This window comes from Bubalus bubalis, chromosome 12 (genome assembly GCF_019923935.1).
Source record: "Bubalus bubalis isolate 160015118507 breed Murrah chromosome 12, NDDB_SH_1, whole genome shotgun sequence".
Lineage (NCBI taxonomy): Eukaryota > Metazoa > Chordata > Mammalia > Artiodactyla > Bovidae > Bubalus > Bubalus bubalis.
This window is the reverse complement of record NC_059168.1, coordinates 1,939,081-1,958,415: the sequence shown is the minus strand read 5'-3', so window position 1 is coordinate 1,958,415 and position 19,335 is coordinate 1,939,081. Positions and strand designations below refer to the sequence as shown.

General features: G+C 56.9%; 1 protein-coding gene across 4 annotated transcripts; it reads right to left on the bottom strand.

Moving 5' to 3' along the window:
- Positions 1–1,361: 1,361 nt before the first annotated feature.
- Positions 1,362–18,070, bottom strand: PROM2 (prominin 2). 4 transcript variants are annotated; one of them, XM_025260602.2, is made up of 24 exons: positions 17,673–18,070; positions 16,946–16,995; positions 15,932–16,134; positions 15,714–15,834; positions 15,368–15,431; positions 15,093–15,182; positions 14,630–14,829; positions 13,935–14,009; positions 13,086–13,149; positions 12,685–12,844; positions 12,257–12,409; positions 10,982–11,105; positions 10,344–10,435; positions 10,147–10,231; positions 7,256–7,402; positions 6,691–6,762; positions 5,736–5,828; positions 5,546–5,599; positions 5,166–5,246; positions 4,873–4,941; positions 4,113–4,202; positions 3,798–3,904; positions 3,384–3,458; positions 1,362–2,345 (listed from the first exon to the last, which is right to left on the bottom strand). In XM_025260602.2, exons 1-23 carry the CDS (start codon positions 17,914–17,916, stop codon positions 3,395–3,397), a joined length of 2,502 nt encoding a protein of 833 aa, XP_025116387.2. In that variant the 5' UTR covers positions 17,917–18,070; the 3' UTR covers positions 1,362–2,345; positions 3,384–3,394. The 4 variants fall into 4 exon arrangements, with proteins under 4 accessions (XP_025116387.2, XP_025116388.2, XP_025116391.2 ...); XM_025260603.2 differs by having other exon boundaries at positions 3,388–3,458; XM_025260604.2 differs by lacking the exon at positions 1,362–2,345 and adding an exon at positions 2,352–3,200.
- Positions 18,071–19,335: the final 1,265 nt, after the last annotated feature.

Genomic DNA, 19,335 nt, shown 5'->3' with positions numbered 1-19,335 from the left:
GAATGTCCTGAGAACAGATAAGACTGCAAACCTCGAAGGGGCTTTGCTTCACACGTAGAGGATGAGCATTTTAGGATCCCAGCATTTTAAAAACTGGGAAAATATGTAGTTTATTTCTCCCTGTGGCTATTTCTGTCACCTGCGGAGCGCCACCCTCACCCATGGGTTATCAGAGCCTACAAATGATGCTCCCTGAACTGAGCTCCCTAGAAGAGTCCAGTGCCCTAGGCCAAGGTTTCTAGATACTAAATTCAACGAATTCAGCCTTTCCCAATTCACAGGGGAAAAACCAGCTAGTTTCTTAGGGCTATTACTTCTGATCATGTTGGACTAGGTAACTTGGACTAAATTCCCAACTGCGGACAACTAAAAGCTGCTTAAAAAATATTTTTTGAAAGTTTGATTCAGGGGTGCGTGCTCAGTTGCTTCAGGTGTATTCAACCCTTTGTGACCCCATGGACTGTAGCCCACCAGGCTCCTCTGTCCATGGGCGTCTCCAGGCAAGAATACTGGAGTGGTTGCTGTGCCCTCCTCCAGCGGATCTTCCTGACCCAGGGTTCGAAACCGGGTCTCTTGTCTGCTGCATTGGCAGGTGGGTTATCATTAGCACCACCTGGGAAGCTCTTGATTCAGGGGTATCAGGGAGCAAACAAGGCAGTAAAAAGTCACAGGGCCAAGATCTGGAAAAAGAAAGAAACCCAGAGACATCTGGGGCTACTTTCTCCCTAAAGGATCTGGTGATACAGCAAAGATGCTGAGCAGAGCTGTTGACAGCCTCTGCATCTAAGGAGGTCAAAACTAGGGCCACCAAGAGCAGGGGGGTTGCCTGAAAAATCTTTCATGCTTTAGGTTGGGACCCCGGATAGTTTCATCCCCAAAGTATGAATGAACTGGAAACAGACAAGTGCTCCAAGGCACTGCAAATCATCCCAGTCCCTGAAAGTCAATTAAAACAACCTGGTTTGCAGGATTGCAAGCCATCTGCCCAATGTACACATAATCCTCACAGAGCAAGTTAACCTCTGCTGCTGCTAAGTCACTTCAGTCGTGTCCGACTCTGTGTGACCCCAGAGACAGCAGCCCACCAAGCTCCCCCATCCCTGGGATTCTCCAGGCAAGAACACTGGAGTGGGTTGCCATTTCCTTCTCCAAGTTAACCTCATTCTGCCTCAAATTAGTTCCATAGATTTACAGATAAAATATGTGGCATTTAATTTTTTCCAAGTAGGCAAGGAGACAATACTAATAAAAACTGAAACAATAGACAATAGAAATAGGCTCACAGAGGCTCCTTATTAGGGAGTTACTGAACATAAACTATACCTAGTTTGGTCAAATATATAAAAGACAGGCAATATTGATCGAGAACTAGAAATTATTTTTTAATCATTTTCTATTTTTATCCCATCAATTTAATTCTTAAAATGCAAGGCACTACAGTTCCCTGTGCAGGACAACAGATGAAAAGCAAGCAAGAGTGTTCTGGGGAAGCCGAAGAGAGGCGACCGTGCCGCATTTAAGGGTGCTGGCCTGAGAGTGTGTTGGCAGTAGTGAGAATCGGGGCAGCATCCCAATTTCTAGTAGCAAATTTGTTGCTGGTTTGTAAGATGCAATTAAAAATAGACACACCCTGAAAACTCAGCACATTGTTATCTTAAAGGGCTTTGCTCCTTTGAACAGGAACTTGTCTCCCTCTTCCCTTGTGTCTGCCCAGACCCAGCTCTGCCCCTGGCCCAGAGTAGTCATGGCAAAAAAAATAAATAATAAAAACAGAGAGAAATAGCAGCATTTGAGTATTTGTTTTGTGACAGTCCCCTGCCAAGGGGTTTCCACACATTGTTACATTATTTACAACCGTATGAGATGGCTATGACTGTTCCCATTTTACAGGTGGAAAAACTGAGGTCTGGAGGACCCATGGATCATGTTCAAGGTACCTGGTCACCATACACTAGAGCCCAGAGTGAAGCCAGGTCTGACTGCTCCCAGAGTGGGCCCCACCCCACCTGCTCATCGTTGGGATGACCCCTGGATGCCCGTGGTCAGAGGAGGCCTTGAAGTTCCCTCTCCACACTCATTGAACACCAGCCACACCCAGGGCCCCAGCCTGGGAGAGCTGAAAGACCCAAGGCCAAGGCTTAGCCAAGTGAAAACACTTTAATGGATTCGAGGTCCTGTCCACTTCCTGTTCTCTCTCTTCCTCTTCCCCACTTCTGGAACTCAGGATCCGACACAAAGATGGAGATGGGATGACACCCGGCTACATGCATAGGACTGAAGGAGTAAGGGCCATCGTGCAAAAATCCTCTTGTGGCCACCAGATCTCTCCTGGAAAAGCTGGGTAGCTGTCGAAGAAGCTACTTACTGGGGTGCCGAGGGTGAGCCCCACTGCAGCCCACACCCTAGGTCCCTTCCTAGGGAGCCAGTGCTCAGAGAAGGGCAGAGGGGCAGCAGCGTAATTCCCAGCCCAAGGTGCAGGCGAGGGCTCAGCCTTCACATGGGCCTCCTGCGCTCCCGGGGGCCAGAAATCCAGGCCGGGGTCTGTGGAGGGATGGTCCCAGTGCCCTACGAGTGGAGGGCTCAGGGGACACGAGGCAGAGCCTGCAGCCGGCCCAGGCTTGCTCGGTGGCTTTACCTGATCAGTGTGGTTGGACAGGAGGGGTCTCGGGGTCAGCAGATAGTGGCATAAGGTACAGAGGGGACACAGGGGCAAAGGGCTTCCCAGGGGGAGGAAGTGAGGGCCGGGGAGGAAACAGAGCCAAGAGGGCAAGTGGGGGCCAGAGGAGAGGAAGCTGTGAGCAAGGGGCTGGGAGAGGTGCACGGAAGGGGATGGGACAGCACGGGGTTGGGCAGGGTCTCTGTACCCCCCGCGGCTGCGGGGGTTTAGGCAGACAACAGGCTCTTCCTGGTGCTGATATACTGCTAGGAGGAGGAGAAGGGAGACACCTGGGGGATTCTGTTGGCTTTGAAGTTCAAAAGAAGCTAAGTGTGTTTTTGAGAATGAATGAATGAAGGGGTCATGAGCAGAAAGTGGGGTGCAAAGGGATTAGCAAGAGGGTGTCTGGTAACTGGAGACAGGACAACCCAGGCCTGGATGCCAGCCTGGGCTCTGGCAGCAAAGGTGACAGAAGTCCTCTGGTCCCAGCCAAGTCAGTGGGGAGGCAGGCAGCCCCGTGTACCACCCTGCAGCCGTATCCAGGCTGTGGATTAAGAACCAAATGGGGGAGGGCGAGGAGGTGGGAAGGGAAGTAGCCGAGTGCAGGCCTGTCTGTCCCGGCCACATCCCAGAACCTTCCTCCTGGGCCCTGGGGACCCCAGATCCCAGCCCTTCCCTTCCCGCCCCCACCCATGGCACCAAGGAATTACGGGCTTGGGAAACTCACTCATTGGGGTCCTAGAGCTTCAGGGAGGTGACCCGGGGGATGTGGAAGAGCTGCGTCTCCTCGGAGCTGGTGGAGCTGCAGCATTGTTGCAGGGGATGAGTGTGTGAACCCCAGGCCCAGACCCTCAGCCCCGACACAGGAACAAGCCCAGAGCCCAGAAGAGCAGAGTTTCCCAAAGCTATGAACTGTGGGTGTGTTGCAGCAAGAAGGCTTCCGGGCAGACACATGGAAGAGCTTTCTGGCCCTGGAGCACCGCAGAGTGTGTGACTCTTTGGGGTTAGGCATAGGCTTCCCTGGCCTGGAGGGGTGTGTGTCTCAAGAAGTGGGGGTGGGCAGCAGGGGGCCGGGGCCAGCAGCTGGAAGGGCTCCTTCCTCAGCCCCTGCCCCCACCCCTAGTCCTAGCAGCGTCCTCACCTGAGGCGTTTCCGGATGGGACGGAAGTACTTGGAGGTCTTGATAGCAAAGACGATGCTGGGGATCAGGAAGAAGGTGCACCACCCCAGGCAGAACCAGAAGGCGTTCTGGGACAGAGGATGTGGGGTCAGCACACTGTGCTGGGAGCGGCACCCTCCCACGTGGCTCGACACCCCCAGCCTCCCATGGACTCAACGAGGGGCGCGGGGATGTGACCTCAGGCCTGAGGGGAAGGACCGGGGTGTGGGCTCACGCTGCCCCCTGCTGGCGGCCTCCCCGTCCACGAGCCCTGGTGAGCTGGGGCAGGGCGCTCACCCAGGGGTCAGCCACCATGTCACACAGGATCACACGGCCACTGTCCAGGGCTCCAGAGAGGGGCTGGCAGGTGGCAATGCGCTCAGTCACCTGTGGTGTCAACATGAGGCAGCTACATGCCAGCACTCCCAGACCCACGGGTGTTCAGAGAGAGGCGACAGGGACGTGGGACGGGCCCAGGCAGGGAAATACAGAGCAGTGAGGACCCCCTGACCTCCGCCCGTCACTCGCCTCCCGTGCTCCCCGCCCCAGCACCAGCCTGTGCTAAGCCCCTGCTGTGTGCCCAGAGATGCCCTCCCTCTAAGTCACTCGCACTGGGGGACAACACGTGTGCACACACAGTGCACTGCACACGCTCATGCCCACACATGCATTCACACACACTCAGGGCAAAGCAAGACCCCCTCAGCCGGGCGCGAGTGGCAGACTGCCTGCAGAAGCTGTGATCAGTAAGGGCCCACAGGAGGAGCTGGGCTCTGAGGGCCACGCGGCCTCAGACAGGCTGGCGCGGGACCAGCACGAGGAGGGGCAGGGGCCGATGGACAGCGCGTCCTAGACAGCGACGCTGACCAGTCCCAGCCTGGCCATGCTCGGGCCTCAGAGAAGGGCTGTGGCAGAGGTTGGGGGTGGGCAGAACTCAGCATCCAGATGCCAGGTTTGGGAGTCTGGGCCCAGGGCACCCCCAAGGGCTCTAGCGGGCAGAGGAAGGGAAATAGCTGGGAGCTTGCCTGAGGCCAGGAGGGTCTGAGCCCCTACTCACCTCCTCTCTCACCCAGGCCATGTACTGGGAGAAGTAGCCCATCTCCCGCTTCAGGAAACACTCACTTTCCTGCAAGGAAGAGAGGAGTCCTGGGCTGGTAAAAGTCCCAGGGCCAGCAGCCCTGTCGCCCATGCCTGGCTCCATCAGGACAGGCTGAGCTGTCTTTTCTGGGAGCCCCTGGTGAGGGAGCAGGGCTGGAGAATCATAGGGTGTGAGGCCCCTGTGCCTTAACTGTTCAACTCACCTCCAACTCTGAGGCTGCCCCCTGTCCCTGCCCCACGCCCCCCACTCACATTCCTCAGGATATGGGTGGCCCAGATCGGCAGCTCTTCTTTCAGGTGAGTGACTCTGTCCAGGACACCTGAGATCTCCGACTGTGGGGGAGGAGAGAGGATCCATCAGGGAATGGCCACTCATTCACTTGTTCATCCATTAACTCAACATACGACACACAACACACTCAACTTGGGATGGGGGATGTTAGGCCCCAAGGACACAGAGGCCGTATATGGTGGGTTCTGCCTACCAGCCTCACGTTTTTCCACCCCACGCTCCACCTCCACTGGGACAGATCAGAGCAGGCAAGGCTTTGAGTTAGCTGAAAGTCACATCCTTCCTCCCTCTACTGCCCACCTGCCCAACCCCACCCTCCCCAGCCCTCCCTAGCGGCCACCTGGAGATGTGGGGCAGAGGATGCCAGTGCCTGGACACTGTGGTTGAGTTTAGCCTGTGAAAGAGAGATCAGGGCTGGTTAGGGGAAGGGCTGGGTAGGAGGGAGGGGTCACAGCATTCCCCTTCCTCTTCCACGTCCCCTCCCTGCATCTCCTCTCCAGGTCCCCAGCTCCCTGAGAATCCAGGCGTACCACAAGGTTCTGCTGCGGGAGGATCTTCTCCTGATGGAGGTGTTGGAGCCCTCGGGCCTCTTCCTGCAGCTTCTGCCCCAGCGTAGCATTGCCCTGAGAGGGGACAGATCATAATGGCACTCTGCCCAGGCCAAGACAGCCCCTGCCAACATACCCTTCACCAAACTGCTCAACAAGACACACTGCAGGGCATGGAAAGTGCGGGAAACAGAGGTTGGGCTCAGAGGCAGGAAACTGAGGCCTCCTGAAGCTCGTGGACCACATCTGGGTTTGCGGGCCTACATGAGCCCAGGTTCCAAGTTCAGCCCTCACTTGCTCTGCCCACCATGGGGGAGCTGGGGAGGGCTGTCTGTGAGATGTCTCGAAGAGAACTTTTTAAACTCTCAATATTTATAAAGACAAAGTATTCTTTTTTCCAGTAGATTTTAAGCTTCTAGAGGCAACTGTCATGACATCTGATCCCACTGTCCTCACAGCATCTGATTAGAGGTGGGGGATAATCTACTTTAGAGATGAAGGCCCAGAGATGTAGAAAGATTTGCTCAAGGCCCCACAGCCAATTGGTGGTAGAGTTTCAGTCAGAACTGACCCTACAAAACTGACCCTGCATCCCAGTGATGGGCCCAGGGTCTCAGCCCTTAGTGGTAGGGGCCCTCAATCCTCTGCCTTTGCCCTCATCCCATCCCCAATTCATAAGATTCACGGGTTCAGTCCCTGGGTTGGGAAGATCCCCTGGAAGATGACATGGCAACCCACTCCAGTATTCGTGCCTGGAAAATTCCATGGACATAGGAGCCTGGCAGGCTACAGTCCATGGGGTCACAAAGAGTCGGACACGACTAAAGCAACTTCACACACACACACACACACCTCCCCAAGTCAGGCACTCTTGCCCATCCCCTCTCCCTGGCTTCTGTCTCCAGCCTGCCCAGCAGGGTCGCTGCTCCCTTCTCACTTGGGTCTGGGACAGTCCCTCCAGCTCCTGGGCCAGCTTCTCCACGTCACTATTCACCACTGGCTTCTGGATCTAGAGATAGACAGGAGAGGCCAAGAGGGGATGAACCCCAGCTCCCCCAACCTTAGAATTCCCAGTATTTTCGAAAGTACCCACACCAGCTAAGTCTACTGTAATAACACATCAATCACAGTGGGTTTGACCTGAAATTGTGAAATATATGAGACATTTTCCATTAGGAAAGAAAAAAAAAATGAGGCACTCTCTGGTGTAACCCAATGGAGAGGCAACTTCCCACCAGCTTTTGTAACAGCAGTGGGTTCAGGACCATGGACAGTGACACATGAGGCTGGGTGGGGCGCATTCACTCCCCCCCAGCCTGGGACGGGGCAGGGGCGGGGTGTGGCACTCGGGGGCACAGGGTCTGGGGACATTCCCAATAGAAGAGGCCCTAGAGACATGTAGGGAAGTCAAGGGAGAATGGAGGGCCCAGATGAGGTGAGACAGTAACCCACCCCACCTCCTCTGATCTACCAAGGTCTGGCCTGAGGTGCCCACTACTGACCTCGGCAAGGAAGCCAGGGTAGTGAATGCTCTCAAACCCACTGCTCTGCAGAGCCTCCAGGTCCCGGCGGGCAGCTGGGCTCAGCAGGTCCAGATTCTTCACATCCACTTTGAGCTTCTGCAACTCCTGCTGCAGCTTGATGGTGTACTGGGAGGGAAGGGGCAGGCTGGGGCCATGCTCGATGCTCGACCCCAAAGCTCCTATCCTAGGTGAGGAACCCCTCAAGGCCCTCCTTCTGTATATTGAGGACACTACCAGCCCCAGACAGGTTCCTAGCAGGTCTCTGCTCCCCACGCTCCCCATCCCCAACTCTAACTCACCCTCACCAAGACTTAGCTCTCCTCCAGCACCTGTCTGGCTACTGGACAGCAACACAGACCTTCCAAGGTCACCCAGTAGAAACAGCTTCCTTGGCCCATCTTTATTATATCACCTTGTATTAAGGTCTTCATAGCATGCTATTTACTTATTTAACACATAGTATGCTATGTGCTTTGGGCTTCCCTGGTGGCTCAGATGGTAAGGAATCTGCCTGCAATGCAGGAGACCCAGGTTTAATCCCTGAATAGGGAAGATCCCCTGGAGAAGGGAATGGCTGCCCACTTGTGTTCTTGCCTGGAGAATTTCATGGACAGGGGAGTCTGGCAGGCTATAGGGTTGCAAAAAGTTGGGCATGGCTGAGCAACTAACACATGCATGCTATGTGCTTAATTATATCACCAAGTATGCTATTTACTTATGTGGGTGCTTGTTCATTGCCATCAGCTCCACGAGAATGCCATCTTGTCTGCTCAACTCTGTACCAAACCAGCAGTGTCTAGAGCAGAGGTTCACACGTGATGGGTTCAGTACAAGTTTGTTGAATGGGCAAAAATAAATGAATGAATGAATAAATGAAAAATAAATAAATGAATGAGCCAACATTTCTAAGATTTGTTGTTGCTCAGCTGCTCAGTGGTGCCTGACTCTTTGCAACTCAGTGCCCATGGACTGCAGCACACCAGGCTTCCCTGTCCTTCACTATCTCCTGGAAGTTGCTCAAACCCATGTCCATCGAGTCGGTGATGCCATCCAACCATCTCATCCTCTGTCGCCCCCTTCTCTTCTTGCCCTCAATCTTTCCTAGCATCAGGGCCTTTTGCATTGAGTCGGCGCTCCGCATCAGGTGGCCAAATTATTTCTAAGATAGAGCAGTTTAAAAAGGGATTCGACATTTTCCAACCATTGCTGGGAGAGATTTAAAGGGCATGAAATTCAGCCCCGAGTTTCACAGATGAGAAGCTGAAGCCAGGAGGGGCATCAGAGCATGCGGCTCAGCCTACCTCTCCCCATCCCCCACACTGCCTTCCTCAGGGGAGCAAAGGCCCATCCTCTCAGAGCCCAGAACCTTAGAGGTTTTAGTCATCAGTAACAGACAGGTACACGTGTCTCCAGATGGGCAGAGCCCTCCTGGGGCTCGGGAAGGCACACCTTGTCTTACTTATCTCTGCATCATCAGCTCACTATTACCTCCTTTGAGGACAAGTTCTCCTAAGGTCATATTTGGAATGTTGCCAGATGGCCCCCAAGGGCTGCTCAATCCCTCTGGACCTGAAGCTCTTCTGTGACTTGGACCCGTTCCCTGGACCGGGGCTGAGAGCGTCCCCTCCTTCCAGTCAGCGGAGCACGGGACCTCGTCTCAGTGCCCAGGCCCCTCACAGAAGCCCTCCCTGGCCAGCTTTCACCCTGCGGCCTCCCACCAGGACAGAGTCTGCTCAGTCGACCTCCCATCTGATTAGAGATGCTGAAGGAGGAGGTGGCTACCGTGTTAGGGAAACTGCCCCAGGTTATACAGTTTAGGACATGGAGTTGGGACGGAAACTCTGGACCACTTGGCTATGCTATGCTGTGGGCTAGGGATGGATGGCGAATTCATAAGGAGTTGGAAGGGGACTTCCCTGCAGTCCAGTGGTTAAGACTCTGCACTCCCCAAGCAGAGGGCACAGGTTTGATCCCTGGTTGAGGAACTAAGATCCCGCATGCCCCATAGCATGGCCTAAAAATAAATGCATAAAAATAAAGCAACAACAACGAAAATGACATGAAAAAAATAAAAGCAGCAGAAAATGCAACTAGATACTTAAATAAATATTTTTCAGAAAGGAGTTGGAAGGATTCTGAAGAGGGTGCAGAATCAGGAGTTAGCGTCTCAGGAGGAGCGGAGGGAGGACAGGACGGGTATTTCTACAGCCTCTGTGCACCCCTGGGAGAGCCACATTCACAAAGCACGTCTCCTCTCGGGAAGTAGACTTTCCTTCTCTCTGTTCTAGAACTGTCTCTTGCCAGTGCGAATGTTTCTCCAGTTCTACACACCAAGTTCTGGCAAAGTCCAATGGTTAGGGAACAGGCTGGTGGGGGTTCAAATCCTGACATCACCTACGGGCTGTGTGAGCTCAGGAGGGGGCTGAGGGGAGCCCTACTCTAGTGGTACCCAACTTCATCACCATCATTTTCACTGTCACACCCCTTCCCAACCTCCCCACTCCCAACTGGAGCATCCCAACCAATGCCTGTCCTGGGTCAGGACACACACTCGAGTCCTTTCCCTCACGGTCACCACCCTGTCCGGTCTCAACCTCAGGTGCATTCAGTTTTCCTGGGAGCACAGCACTCTGAGCTGATCACAGCCTCCAGGCACTCACGCACCCACCCCCACACTCTGGAACCTTCCCTGGGCTCTAGCCCTGGGCCATGCCCTGAGCTTGCACCTGGCTCTTCTGCCCTGGAGGCACCTCCATCGCTCTTGCAGACTTCTCAGGTTGAAGGAGAAGTTTTCTCCATAAAGGCAAGACCAAAAGAGGGGGGACCTGCAGGAGGGGGGGTCCCCACTGTGTTCCAGAAGGTTCTCTCACCTGGCTGATATCCAGGTGCTTCTCCAGGTCATAGGAGTCATTGAGCTGCAGGACAGTCCAGAGCGCAGCCCCTTGCTTGCACTGCCTGGGGATGGACATGGGAGGTGAGAGCAAGGAGGGCAGGTGTGTCATCCCAACGGGACACCCACCTTAGTGCCTCCTCACACCCCATCCCCCAGCCCAGGCTGCCCACTCACTCGTAGGCCAGGAGGATGCTGAGGTTCTTCTTCAGGCCAAGAAGTTGGGACAAGTTCATGGATGGTGGCAAGTTCCCTGGAGTGTCTACAAACTGGGGATGGGGCAGGAGGGAATGGGCTTGGAGCAGGGAGTAGGGAATAGGGCACAGCTTCCCAGGGCCTGGTCCCCTGCTGCCCTGGCACAGCAGAGACCACATCCCTATGACTTCAGCCCACACCTGCCTCTATCTCCAGTCACTCTTGGGCCCTAAATCCTGGCAGGGACTCTCTCCAGGAATCTCTAGGTGGGTGGCCAGCCTGCTCTTCGGCAGAGGATCTGGGCCAGCATCTCAGCTCACTTGCTTAGTGCAATAGGGAACCAGGATCCCCAGTTCCCAGACTTAGTGTTAGGAAAACAGAGGGGCTCATGTCTGGGTGCCATCCCTCGAGGTCCCTGCCTGGGGCCCAGGGACTCGCTGGCTCTTTTCTCTTACTCCTTATTTATTGGTGAATTTCTGTCTCTCTTCTTAGCCGTCTCCATCATTTTTCCTGTCCCTTTTGCCCTCTGGCCCTCTCTGGCTCCAAACTTCCTTCTGAACCTCCAGCTCTACCCATATCTCTTTCCATGTCCCTCTGGGCCCAGGGCTAGGTAAGCCCACCTCATACAGCTCTCCACTCTCCCAGCTCTGGCACACCAGCGTCTGCACGTTGCCGCCCACCAGGAAGGTGGAGAAGACGAGGAGGATGAGGGGCACAGCGAAGAGGAAGCTGAAGCCCACACCGCTGAGGAAGGTGGGGGGACACGGTTGAGATGGGCTGAGCAGGGAGGATGCCCTGGACCACGCTCTCCATCCCCATTCTGCATCCCAGGGCCACCTTGGTCAGTGAGCTGGTCCCAGGGCAGAGCCCTCTGGGGAGAGGACCTCACAGGACGTGGCCCCCAGGGCAGGAGGAAGGACTCAGAACTGGCGACTGCCCCACCTCATCCCACCCCATCCCCACTCCATGCCCTGGCTGGTAGCCTAGAGGAGAGGGCAGCCAGGGCTTCAGGATGAGGGGGACACATATATACCTATGGCTGATTCATGTTGGTGTATGGCAAAAACCATCACAGTACCGTAATTATCCTCCAATTAAAATAAATAAATTAATTTTTTAGAAAAAGAGCCAGCACTGCCGGTCTCTGGGCCGAGGGCACTTGCAGGTGGCCAGCTCCAGGGCTCAGCCTCAGCACGACTACCTGGCATGGCCAGCCATGACTTACCAGCAGGGGCAGCCACCTATGGCGTCTAGGTAGGACCCATACGACCATCCAGAGCTTTTTCATGAAGCTTGGGGAGTGAAACGTGGGCTGGATCTCACTCACCCCTGGGCCAGGCCCCTTTGTGCGGTGCCCAGCCTGCACAGCAGAATGTGTGTTCTGGCCTTCGAGATGATCTAGTCCAGAGAGGGCAGACAGAGCCTGCCTCTGGTGCCACCTGCTAATGGCTGGACACTGGGTTAAGAAGGATTCTGAGGCTCAGAGAGAAAAGTGCCCATTGATTATTATAGTTAGTGAAGTTGTCATTTCCTTCTCCAGGGATCGAACCCTCATCTCCTGCATTGGCAGGCGGACTCTTTACTGCTGAGCCAACATTATTCATCTGGGCTCAGAGAGAAAGGCACCCATCAATTACCATAGTTGCCACCAATGGGGGAGGGGACGTGCTTCTTCTTTGCCATTCCTGCTCTAGGCCAACCCTTTTATACAAAGGACACTGAGGCCCAGTTGGGTTATAATTCACCCAGGGCCATGCAGCAAGTTGGCCCAGAGCCAGAGCAGAGCTCAGTCTCTTGATCCCCAGGACCAGCTCCTGTAGTCACACTAGGAGCATGAGAAGAATGTGCCAGCCCGGTGGGCAGAGACCCTTCCCCTCTCCCCCAGCCCTTCTTACACCATGAGGAAGCGGGATCCAGCTTCACCCTTGGCTTCCGAGTGGCTGGGGTCCTCTCTGGCAGATAGGCCCCAGATGCCCAGGTTGAGGCCCAGCAGGTTACAGACCACCACAAGCAGGACCACAGAGCACAGCAGGCAACCTGCAATCCACCTGCCAAGGAGGAGGTGGGCGTCAGGGAAACAAGAGGGGGCTGACTGAGGACCTACTGGCTGGGGCTTTAGAAGTGTGACTTCCTATAGGGTCCTCAGGCTCAGATCCCCAGGGCGCACAGCTAAGTCGGGGGCCTGGAGGCCCAATGAGTAAGGGGTCTTGGCTTAAATGGAGGCAGGAACTTGGTACAAGGAGGGCTGACTAGGGCTGGAAACTGGGCCCCAGGGGGCTGAGATGCTGAACCGCCCACCCCCCCTCCACAGGTTTCCAGACACCTGTATGTCTCATAGCTCTGCACTTCCTCCAGGAGGGGGCGGCTGCGCTCTTCGACCTCCTCCAGCGCCTGGCTCCAGCGAGAAGCTGCCTCCCAGACTGGGAACGCTTCTCCCATTGTGTTTAGCCCTCTGGGCTGCTCAGCCACCACCTTCTTCAGCTCTGCCCAAAGCAGCAGGGGCTTAAGGGATGGGGGAGACCCCCCAGGGGCCCAGGAAGGAGGAGATAGACAGGAGGAACATCTGGGATGCATAGAGATGGTCTAGTGGGCCTGCCCAGGCAAGAGGGCAGCCTTCAGCCTCCCCCACCCCACTGCCCTGCCCCTTTCTCAACAAGCTTCTTTGGTAGGGGTGGGGTGGGGGGCATTCTGGATAGCCCGCCTGGCCCCTGGTCAGGCCCTCACCTCTGACCATGTCGGCCGTCTGCAAGGCAGCCAGGATCGGGAGGCTGTTGAAAGTGGTGTTCTCCTGCCGGAACCAAACGAGGCTGTGCCTCCTGCTTTCCACCTGGGGGGCCCAGCTTGGGGTACCCTTGCTTCACCAGGTCCGGAGGGAGAGCATCCCTCATGGTGCTCCCAGCCCAGGAAATCAGAGAAATGCGCGTCCTTCCGCTCTCTTGGTCCTTCTCCCCTCTGTCAGCCCAAGCTGACTCAACTCCCCCAAACTCAGCTCCTTTCTGTCTTGACCTTCCTGCCCGGACTATTGCAGTAGACCCCCAGCCAGTGTCTCATCTCTCCCAGCCATTCTGTACAGCACCCTCTGTTTCCCTAAAGTCCAGCTCTGGGCTATTCTTCCAGCCTCCGGTTCCACTTCCTTCCTCTTGGAATAGTTTGCTCTAGTCACCCAGCACAACTGACTCACCAGTTCCCCGACCCTGGCATTTTCCAGGCCCTGGGTCACAGGTGCTGACTCACCCTGCACCCTGCCCCCACTGCCTGTCTCCACCCAGGAGAACCTGCCTGTTTTCTGGGGCTCAGGGTGTGAGCTTGCTCCCTAGCCATCCCCAGCCCACACCTCATGAGGATCCTAGCCCTTCCTTCTGAACTCCAGGCCTACCTCCCCCACCAGACTGTGTGTGCAAGGACCAGCATCGTGAGCCTCCAGTCCAGAGTGTCACGTGGTAGGTCAGGCCCTGACTGGACCCAAGCCTGAGGTTCAACTGGGCTCCCACTCCAAAAGGGAAGAACTGAGGTCCCTCACTTTTGAGTTCCCAGGCAGGTGGGAGAGAAGTCAGGGAGACCAGGGACACTCACCTCCAAGACCATGCTGTAGAAGTTGGCCTCTGGGACGCCTTTCAGCCGATGTAGGACATGGTCCACAGAGGGCACCTGAAACGGTTTTTTGAGAGGGGGTTGTTATGACAAAGACCACGAAGAAGCCTGGGAGGGGTCCCTGGGGAAGGATGGGGGCAGAGGCCTCTGAATACTCAGTGTCCTTATATACACGATGGGGACCTCCACAGCCCCGACAGCCCTGGGTGATAGTGAGAACTCAAGAAGCTAAACCGGGACTTCCCTGGTGGTCCAGTGGTTAGGAATCCACCTGCCAATGCAGGGGACATGGGTTCGATCCCTGATCTGGGAAGATCCCACATGCTGTGGGGCAACTAAGCCCGTGCATGCTCCACAACAAGAGAAGCCACTTCAACGAGAAGCCTGGGCAAGCCCCCACTCACCACAACTAGAGAAAAGCCAGAGCAGCAACGAAGACCCAGCACAGCCAAAAATAAAAAAATAAACAAAAAAAAGCAGTTAAGTCACGTGAGGCTCACTGGCACAAGCATGGTACAGGATGACGGTCATTAACCCCAGGTGTGTGGAGAGAGGAGGGGCAGCTGGGGAAAGGGATTGGGTGTTCGCTTCAGAAGACACCTGGAGCGCAGGTTGCCCTGGAGCCGCGGGCAGAGCAGCCCCCTTCGCCCCAAGAGGACTCAGTCTTGGGCCAGCACCTGGCTGAAGTCTGCTCCCAGCTCCAGGGTGTGGCTTTTGTCCAGGGCCCCTGCACAGCCCTGGCAGTGGGGCTCCTGCAGTAGTGCCAGGAGGCGCTGCCGGTGCCCATGGAGAGCCGGTGCCAGGGCCTCCTGCCCCTCCTGCAGCTCCACAGAGGTGGTGTTCAGGCCTCGGAGGTGGTCCACGGAGACCTGCAGGGCTGAGAGACCCACATCCAGACTGAGGGGTCTCTGCTGCTACCAGCATCCTCAGAGGCCTTGGGGGAAGTCGGAGCATCTTTCCCTCCCCCAACCCAAGGGGCCTGCTGGTCTTTGATCTCTGTAGTTATAATGGAAGCAGCCCCAGGACACATGAAGCCAGGAGTGGACAGAGAGTGCAGAAAGGCAGGGGTGGGGCCCCTGAGGTGGCAGAAGAAATGTAGGGCTGGACGAGGGTGGGGCCGGGCCCCCCGGAGACACTCACCCTGGCCCAGGCTGAGTACTGAGGCCAGCGCCTCATACATGGTGCTCTTGAGCTGGGAGTGGATCGCCTTCCCGATGCTGCTGCCGACGCCTGGAGAGTACAGGGCAGTCTGCAGGGCGGCCCGGGCCCCCCCACCCTCCGCCTCCTCTTGGGTCGGGGTGGTCTGCAGTGGAGTGAGTACCATGCCGCTGGGATGGGCCCGATCCCCACCTCCTCATGGGCGTGGATGAGGGGATGAGAGGGCCCCCAGGGCAGAACCCAGCCCAAACCCTCACCATTAAGTTCCTTCAAGACTTGCTCCTGAGGAAGGGAAAACTGCTCTGCCACGGCCTGCAGCTCCTAGGCAAACACAGGGCCGGAGGCTGCTCTTCCCTGTCACGGAACAGCCCGGCTCCCATGCCTTTCCCGGCCCTTCCTCCCACCATCCCTGCACCTGGGCGTCCATCCTGAGAATAGCAAGAGTGCGGTTATGAACGCGACTCCCCAGCAGGGGGCAGTCAGGTGCACGCTAGAAGAGGCACCCTTTCTAACAAGCGGGCTAAGCAGGAATTTGCAGGCCCCACCCTGCTCTGTCCCGCCCACCTGGGGGCGTGTGGGGGTGAGGGGCTACTCGGTGCTCACCAGGGGCACCTCGGAGACCAGGCCCCGGAGGCTGAGCAGGGTCTCCGGCACAGCCTCAGCACTGGGGCCCATCTGCTCGTGCATGTGCTGATTGGTCACAAAGGCAGTGACCACACCGATCCTGCAGGGATGGGGGAGAAGGAGGGGGCTGCTGGCTGGATGCCCATGGCCCCTCGGGCCTCGGCCCACGCCTCCCGCCTGACCTGGGCGCCCCTCACAGCAGCACGAGGGTGGTCAGCAGTAGGAACGTCACGAGGACAGCGCGCTCGCAGGCCATCGTCTTGTGCTCCATCTTCACTCGACCACCGCAGCGCCGGCGGCAGCGCAAACAACAGAAGCAGAGTCCTGCGGTGGGCATCGCCAGCAGGTAGAGGCCGGCGATCACAGCGCACACCACGTAGCCGGCCTGGTACCGCGCCACCTGAGCCAGCGGCGAGGCATGAGGGGCTGTGCCGACCCTCCCTCCCCAGCCCTCTGCCGCCTGACATCAGAAGCAGGTGGGGGGCAGGGGGCACCTTGCCCACATCTCCTATTTCCTTGTGAGGGGCACAGTGTCTTTACTGTTATTTGTCACTAAGTCATGTCTGACTCTTCTGTGACCCCCATGGACGGTAGCTGCCAGGCTTCTCTGTCCATGGGATTTACCAGGGAAGAATACTGGTGTGGATTTGCAGTTTCCTTCTCCAGGGGATCTTCCCGATCCAAGAATCGAACCTGCCTCTCCTGCATCGGCAGGCAGGTTCTTTACCACTGAGCCACCAGGGAAGCCCCATATTGTTATTTACCATCTTACAAATAAGGGAAAGGAAGTCCAGGGAGTTGGGGCTCCCTGTCCCAGGTGGCGCTAGTGGTAAAGAACTCACCTTCCAATGCAGGAGTCATAAGAGACACAGGTTCGATCCCTGGGTCGGGAAGATCCCCTGGAGGAGGGCGTGGCAACCCACTGGAGAATGCCATGGACGGAAGAGCGTGGTAGACTACAGTCCATAGGGTTGCAGAGTTGGACACAACTGAAGCAACTTAGCACGCACACACGCCAACTCCACAACCACTTAAGGGCAGAGCTGTGGTCTGAAATCAGGTCTGTGGACTGCTCACAGAAGAGAGGAAGCAATGCCTGAACCCCACCCTGGGGGTCACCCAGCTAAGTGGGCTCAGCTGAGAAGGCCTGTCTCCTCCTGCCCCAGATGCTCACACCTGAACACCCTCCCCCAAACCGCCTCCACGCTCACCTCATCCACCTTCACAGAGGCCGGCTCATTCAGCAGGGTCTTGATCAGCTCTAGGGAAAGAGTCAAGCTGAGTCTGGGGGCAGCGGCCCTGCCTCTGTGTCCACCCCCACTGCCAGGCTAATCCCTCTCCAGAGGGGGTCCTCCCACCACCCGGCACCCTCAGAGAAGGCAGTGTCAACACAGACCAGTGCCCACCTACCCTGGCCTCCGCAGGGATACAGGAGGGTATTTCTGAGGGCAGGCCTGGCCCAACCCTCCCTCTGGGCCCCCGGGGTAGGAAAGCAGCAGAAAAGCTGGTTAAAAGCAGAGAAGGGGCCTGGTCTAGCAACCCTCCCCGCTAAGAGTTAGGGACAGGCTGGGGGCGGGGTGGGGGGGGGGTGTTGGGGGGTGAGGGGCGGTGGTCTGGCTCTCTCTCCTGGTCCTTGCAAGCCCCTCGCAACACCAGTCCCAGGGAAGACCTCAGCCGGCTCTTTGAGAACTTTGAATGTATCTTCTCTACTCTAGGGCCGAGAAACGGAGGCTCAGAGAGGAACAGGGGCTTGCCCAAGGTCACTCAGGAAGGTGATGCTCTGGGAGCTTCTGGGGAGGAAGACGGGGGTGGGGAGAGCTGGGACCCTGCCCTCCAAGTGGCTGATGGGGGTGGGCGCGCCCCGCGGTGAACAGGCGATTAAGGTGAGGCTGGGGACCCAAACTCGTCCAGGCTCGTCCGGGGGTGGGGCGCACTCACCCGCGGGGAAGGGGTTGAGCTGCACCACGGAGAGGAAGCCGCGCACGGTGCCGTACAGTGAGTCCAGGGGTCCCGGGGCGCGGACGCGAGGGGCCAGCCAGCGGGCCTTGGCCGCCGGGGCGAAAACCAGGCGCTCCGCCGGGCCGAGGGCCCTGCAGCCCGCCGCGCCCGCCCCCGGGAGGGTCAGGACTGCCCCCAGGCCCAAGCCCAGGAGGGCCGCCAGGAGGTCGGGCGAGCGCACCATGGGGTCGGCCAGTAGGCTGCGGGTGGACGGACCGGGTTCAGGGAGCTGAGAGTGCGAGCGGCGGACGGGGCAGGCCGCGCATCCTTCACCCTTCTCCGTCCCGCCGCTCCGCTCTCCAAACCTGCCCGACAGGTTTGGGCTACCTGGGCATCCGCCCGAGCGCGCCGGGCCAGGGGTGGAGGCCTGGGCTGGGGGTGGGGTGGGGGTGGGGGCAGGGCCTGCTCCGGACTCCGGACCCGCCCCGCAGCGGCCTCGGGTGGGAGCCTGGGTGCCCTCTGCCCTCGCCAGACGCTCTTGGGAGGGCTTAGCCTCCGAGCTGAGTGGGGGCGCACACGTCTGAATTATGGAGGATTGCCCAATTTCAACGATTATATTCAGTGCCCAGACTCAGAAGCCAAATTTGGAGCCTGGGAAAACAGCCACCAGGTGAAGGACTGTAAGGGGTGGCAAGACCAGCCACCTGGGCCCAGGAGCCAGGTTCCTCTCTCAGCTCCCCCTCGGGCCTGTTCTGTTGGCTCCAGCCATGCCTGCGCCCAGGCCAGGTCAGTCTGGAGCAGAGAGGCCACCAGGCTTTGTCCACCGAGGCTCTCTGACGAGTCACTCAGATGGGTACAGTCCTTTGGGAGGGTGAGTCCTGGCAAAGGTATGCCCTTTAGCCCAGCAATGCCCCATCCAGTCATCGACTGAAAGAACTGTCAAGAATATGCCCAGAGATGTGTCTGCACAGGCTTCTGTTTTGTCAGTGGCTGTGAGCCCAGTACGCAGAGGGTGCCCATAGCTGAGCATGTTGGAGGAAATATTTGCTAAATGGATGGATGTTCCTGGCAGCATTATTCACAATCCCGGAAACAGCCCAAATGGCACCATCATGGGGTGGTGGAGAAACTGGCAAAATGAGCATCTCACACACTAGGCTGTCAATAAAGAAAATGATGTGGAAATGGCTCTTTTGAAAGGTACTCAGCATCTTAACAAGTGTGAGTAGCTGATGACAAATAGCGGGGTACCTGGAGTGAAGGCATAAAACCATGATTGTCTCCAAGTGGAACCTTGGGCAATTTCTCATTCCCTTCTGCTCATTTGCACTTACTAATGTGTGTGCAACAATTACATGCGTTACTCATGTTCAAAGAAGTATGAGAAGTTTGTGAGCGGCCATAGCAGCCACCACGGAGCCCTGGAAGGAAAGGATGCACCTGTCCGTTGGACCCCCCAGCTCAGGCTTGGTTTGCGGCGTGTGTGAGGGGAATAGGGGTTTGGGCTGCTCATGGGGGTCTGCGGTAGAGAAGTGACTCAAATTTTTTTTTAATTTTTTTAAAAATATTTATTTATTTATTTACTCGGCCACACCAGGTCTTAGTTGCAGCATGCAGGGTCTTCCATCTTTGCTGCAGCATGTGGGACCCGGTTCCCTGATCA

Coding starts and splice junctions, on each gene's coding strand:
- PROM2 (XM_025260602.2), bottom strand. CDS start 17,916: ATGGTGCGCTCGCCCGACCTCCTGGCGGCCCTCCTGGGCTTGGGCCTG. Junction 12,410..12,684: donor CAGAGCTATGAGACATACAG/GTGTCTGGAAAC, acceptor CCTCCTTGGCAG/GTGGATTGCAGGTTGCCTGC. Junction 10,232..10,343: donor AGCATCCTCCTGGCCTACGA/GTGAGTGGGCAG, acceptor GTCCATCCCCAG/GCAGTGCAAGCAAGGGGCTG.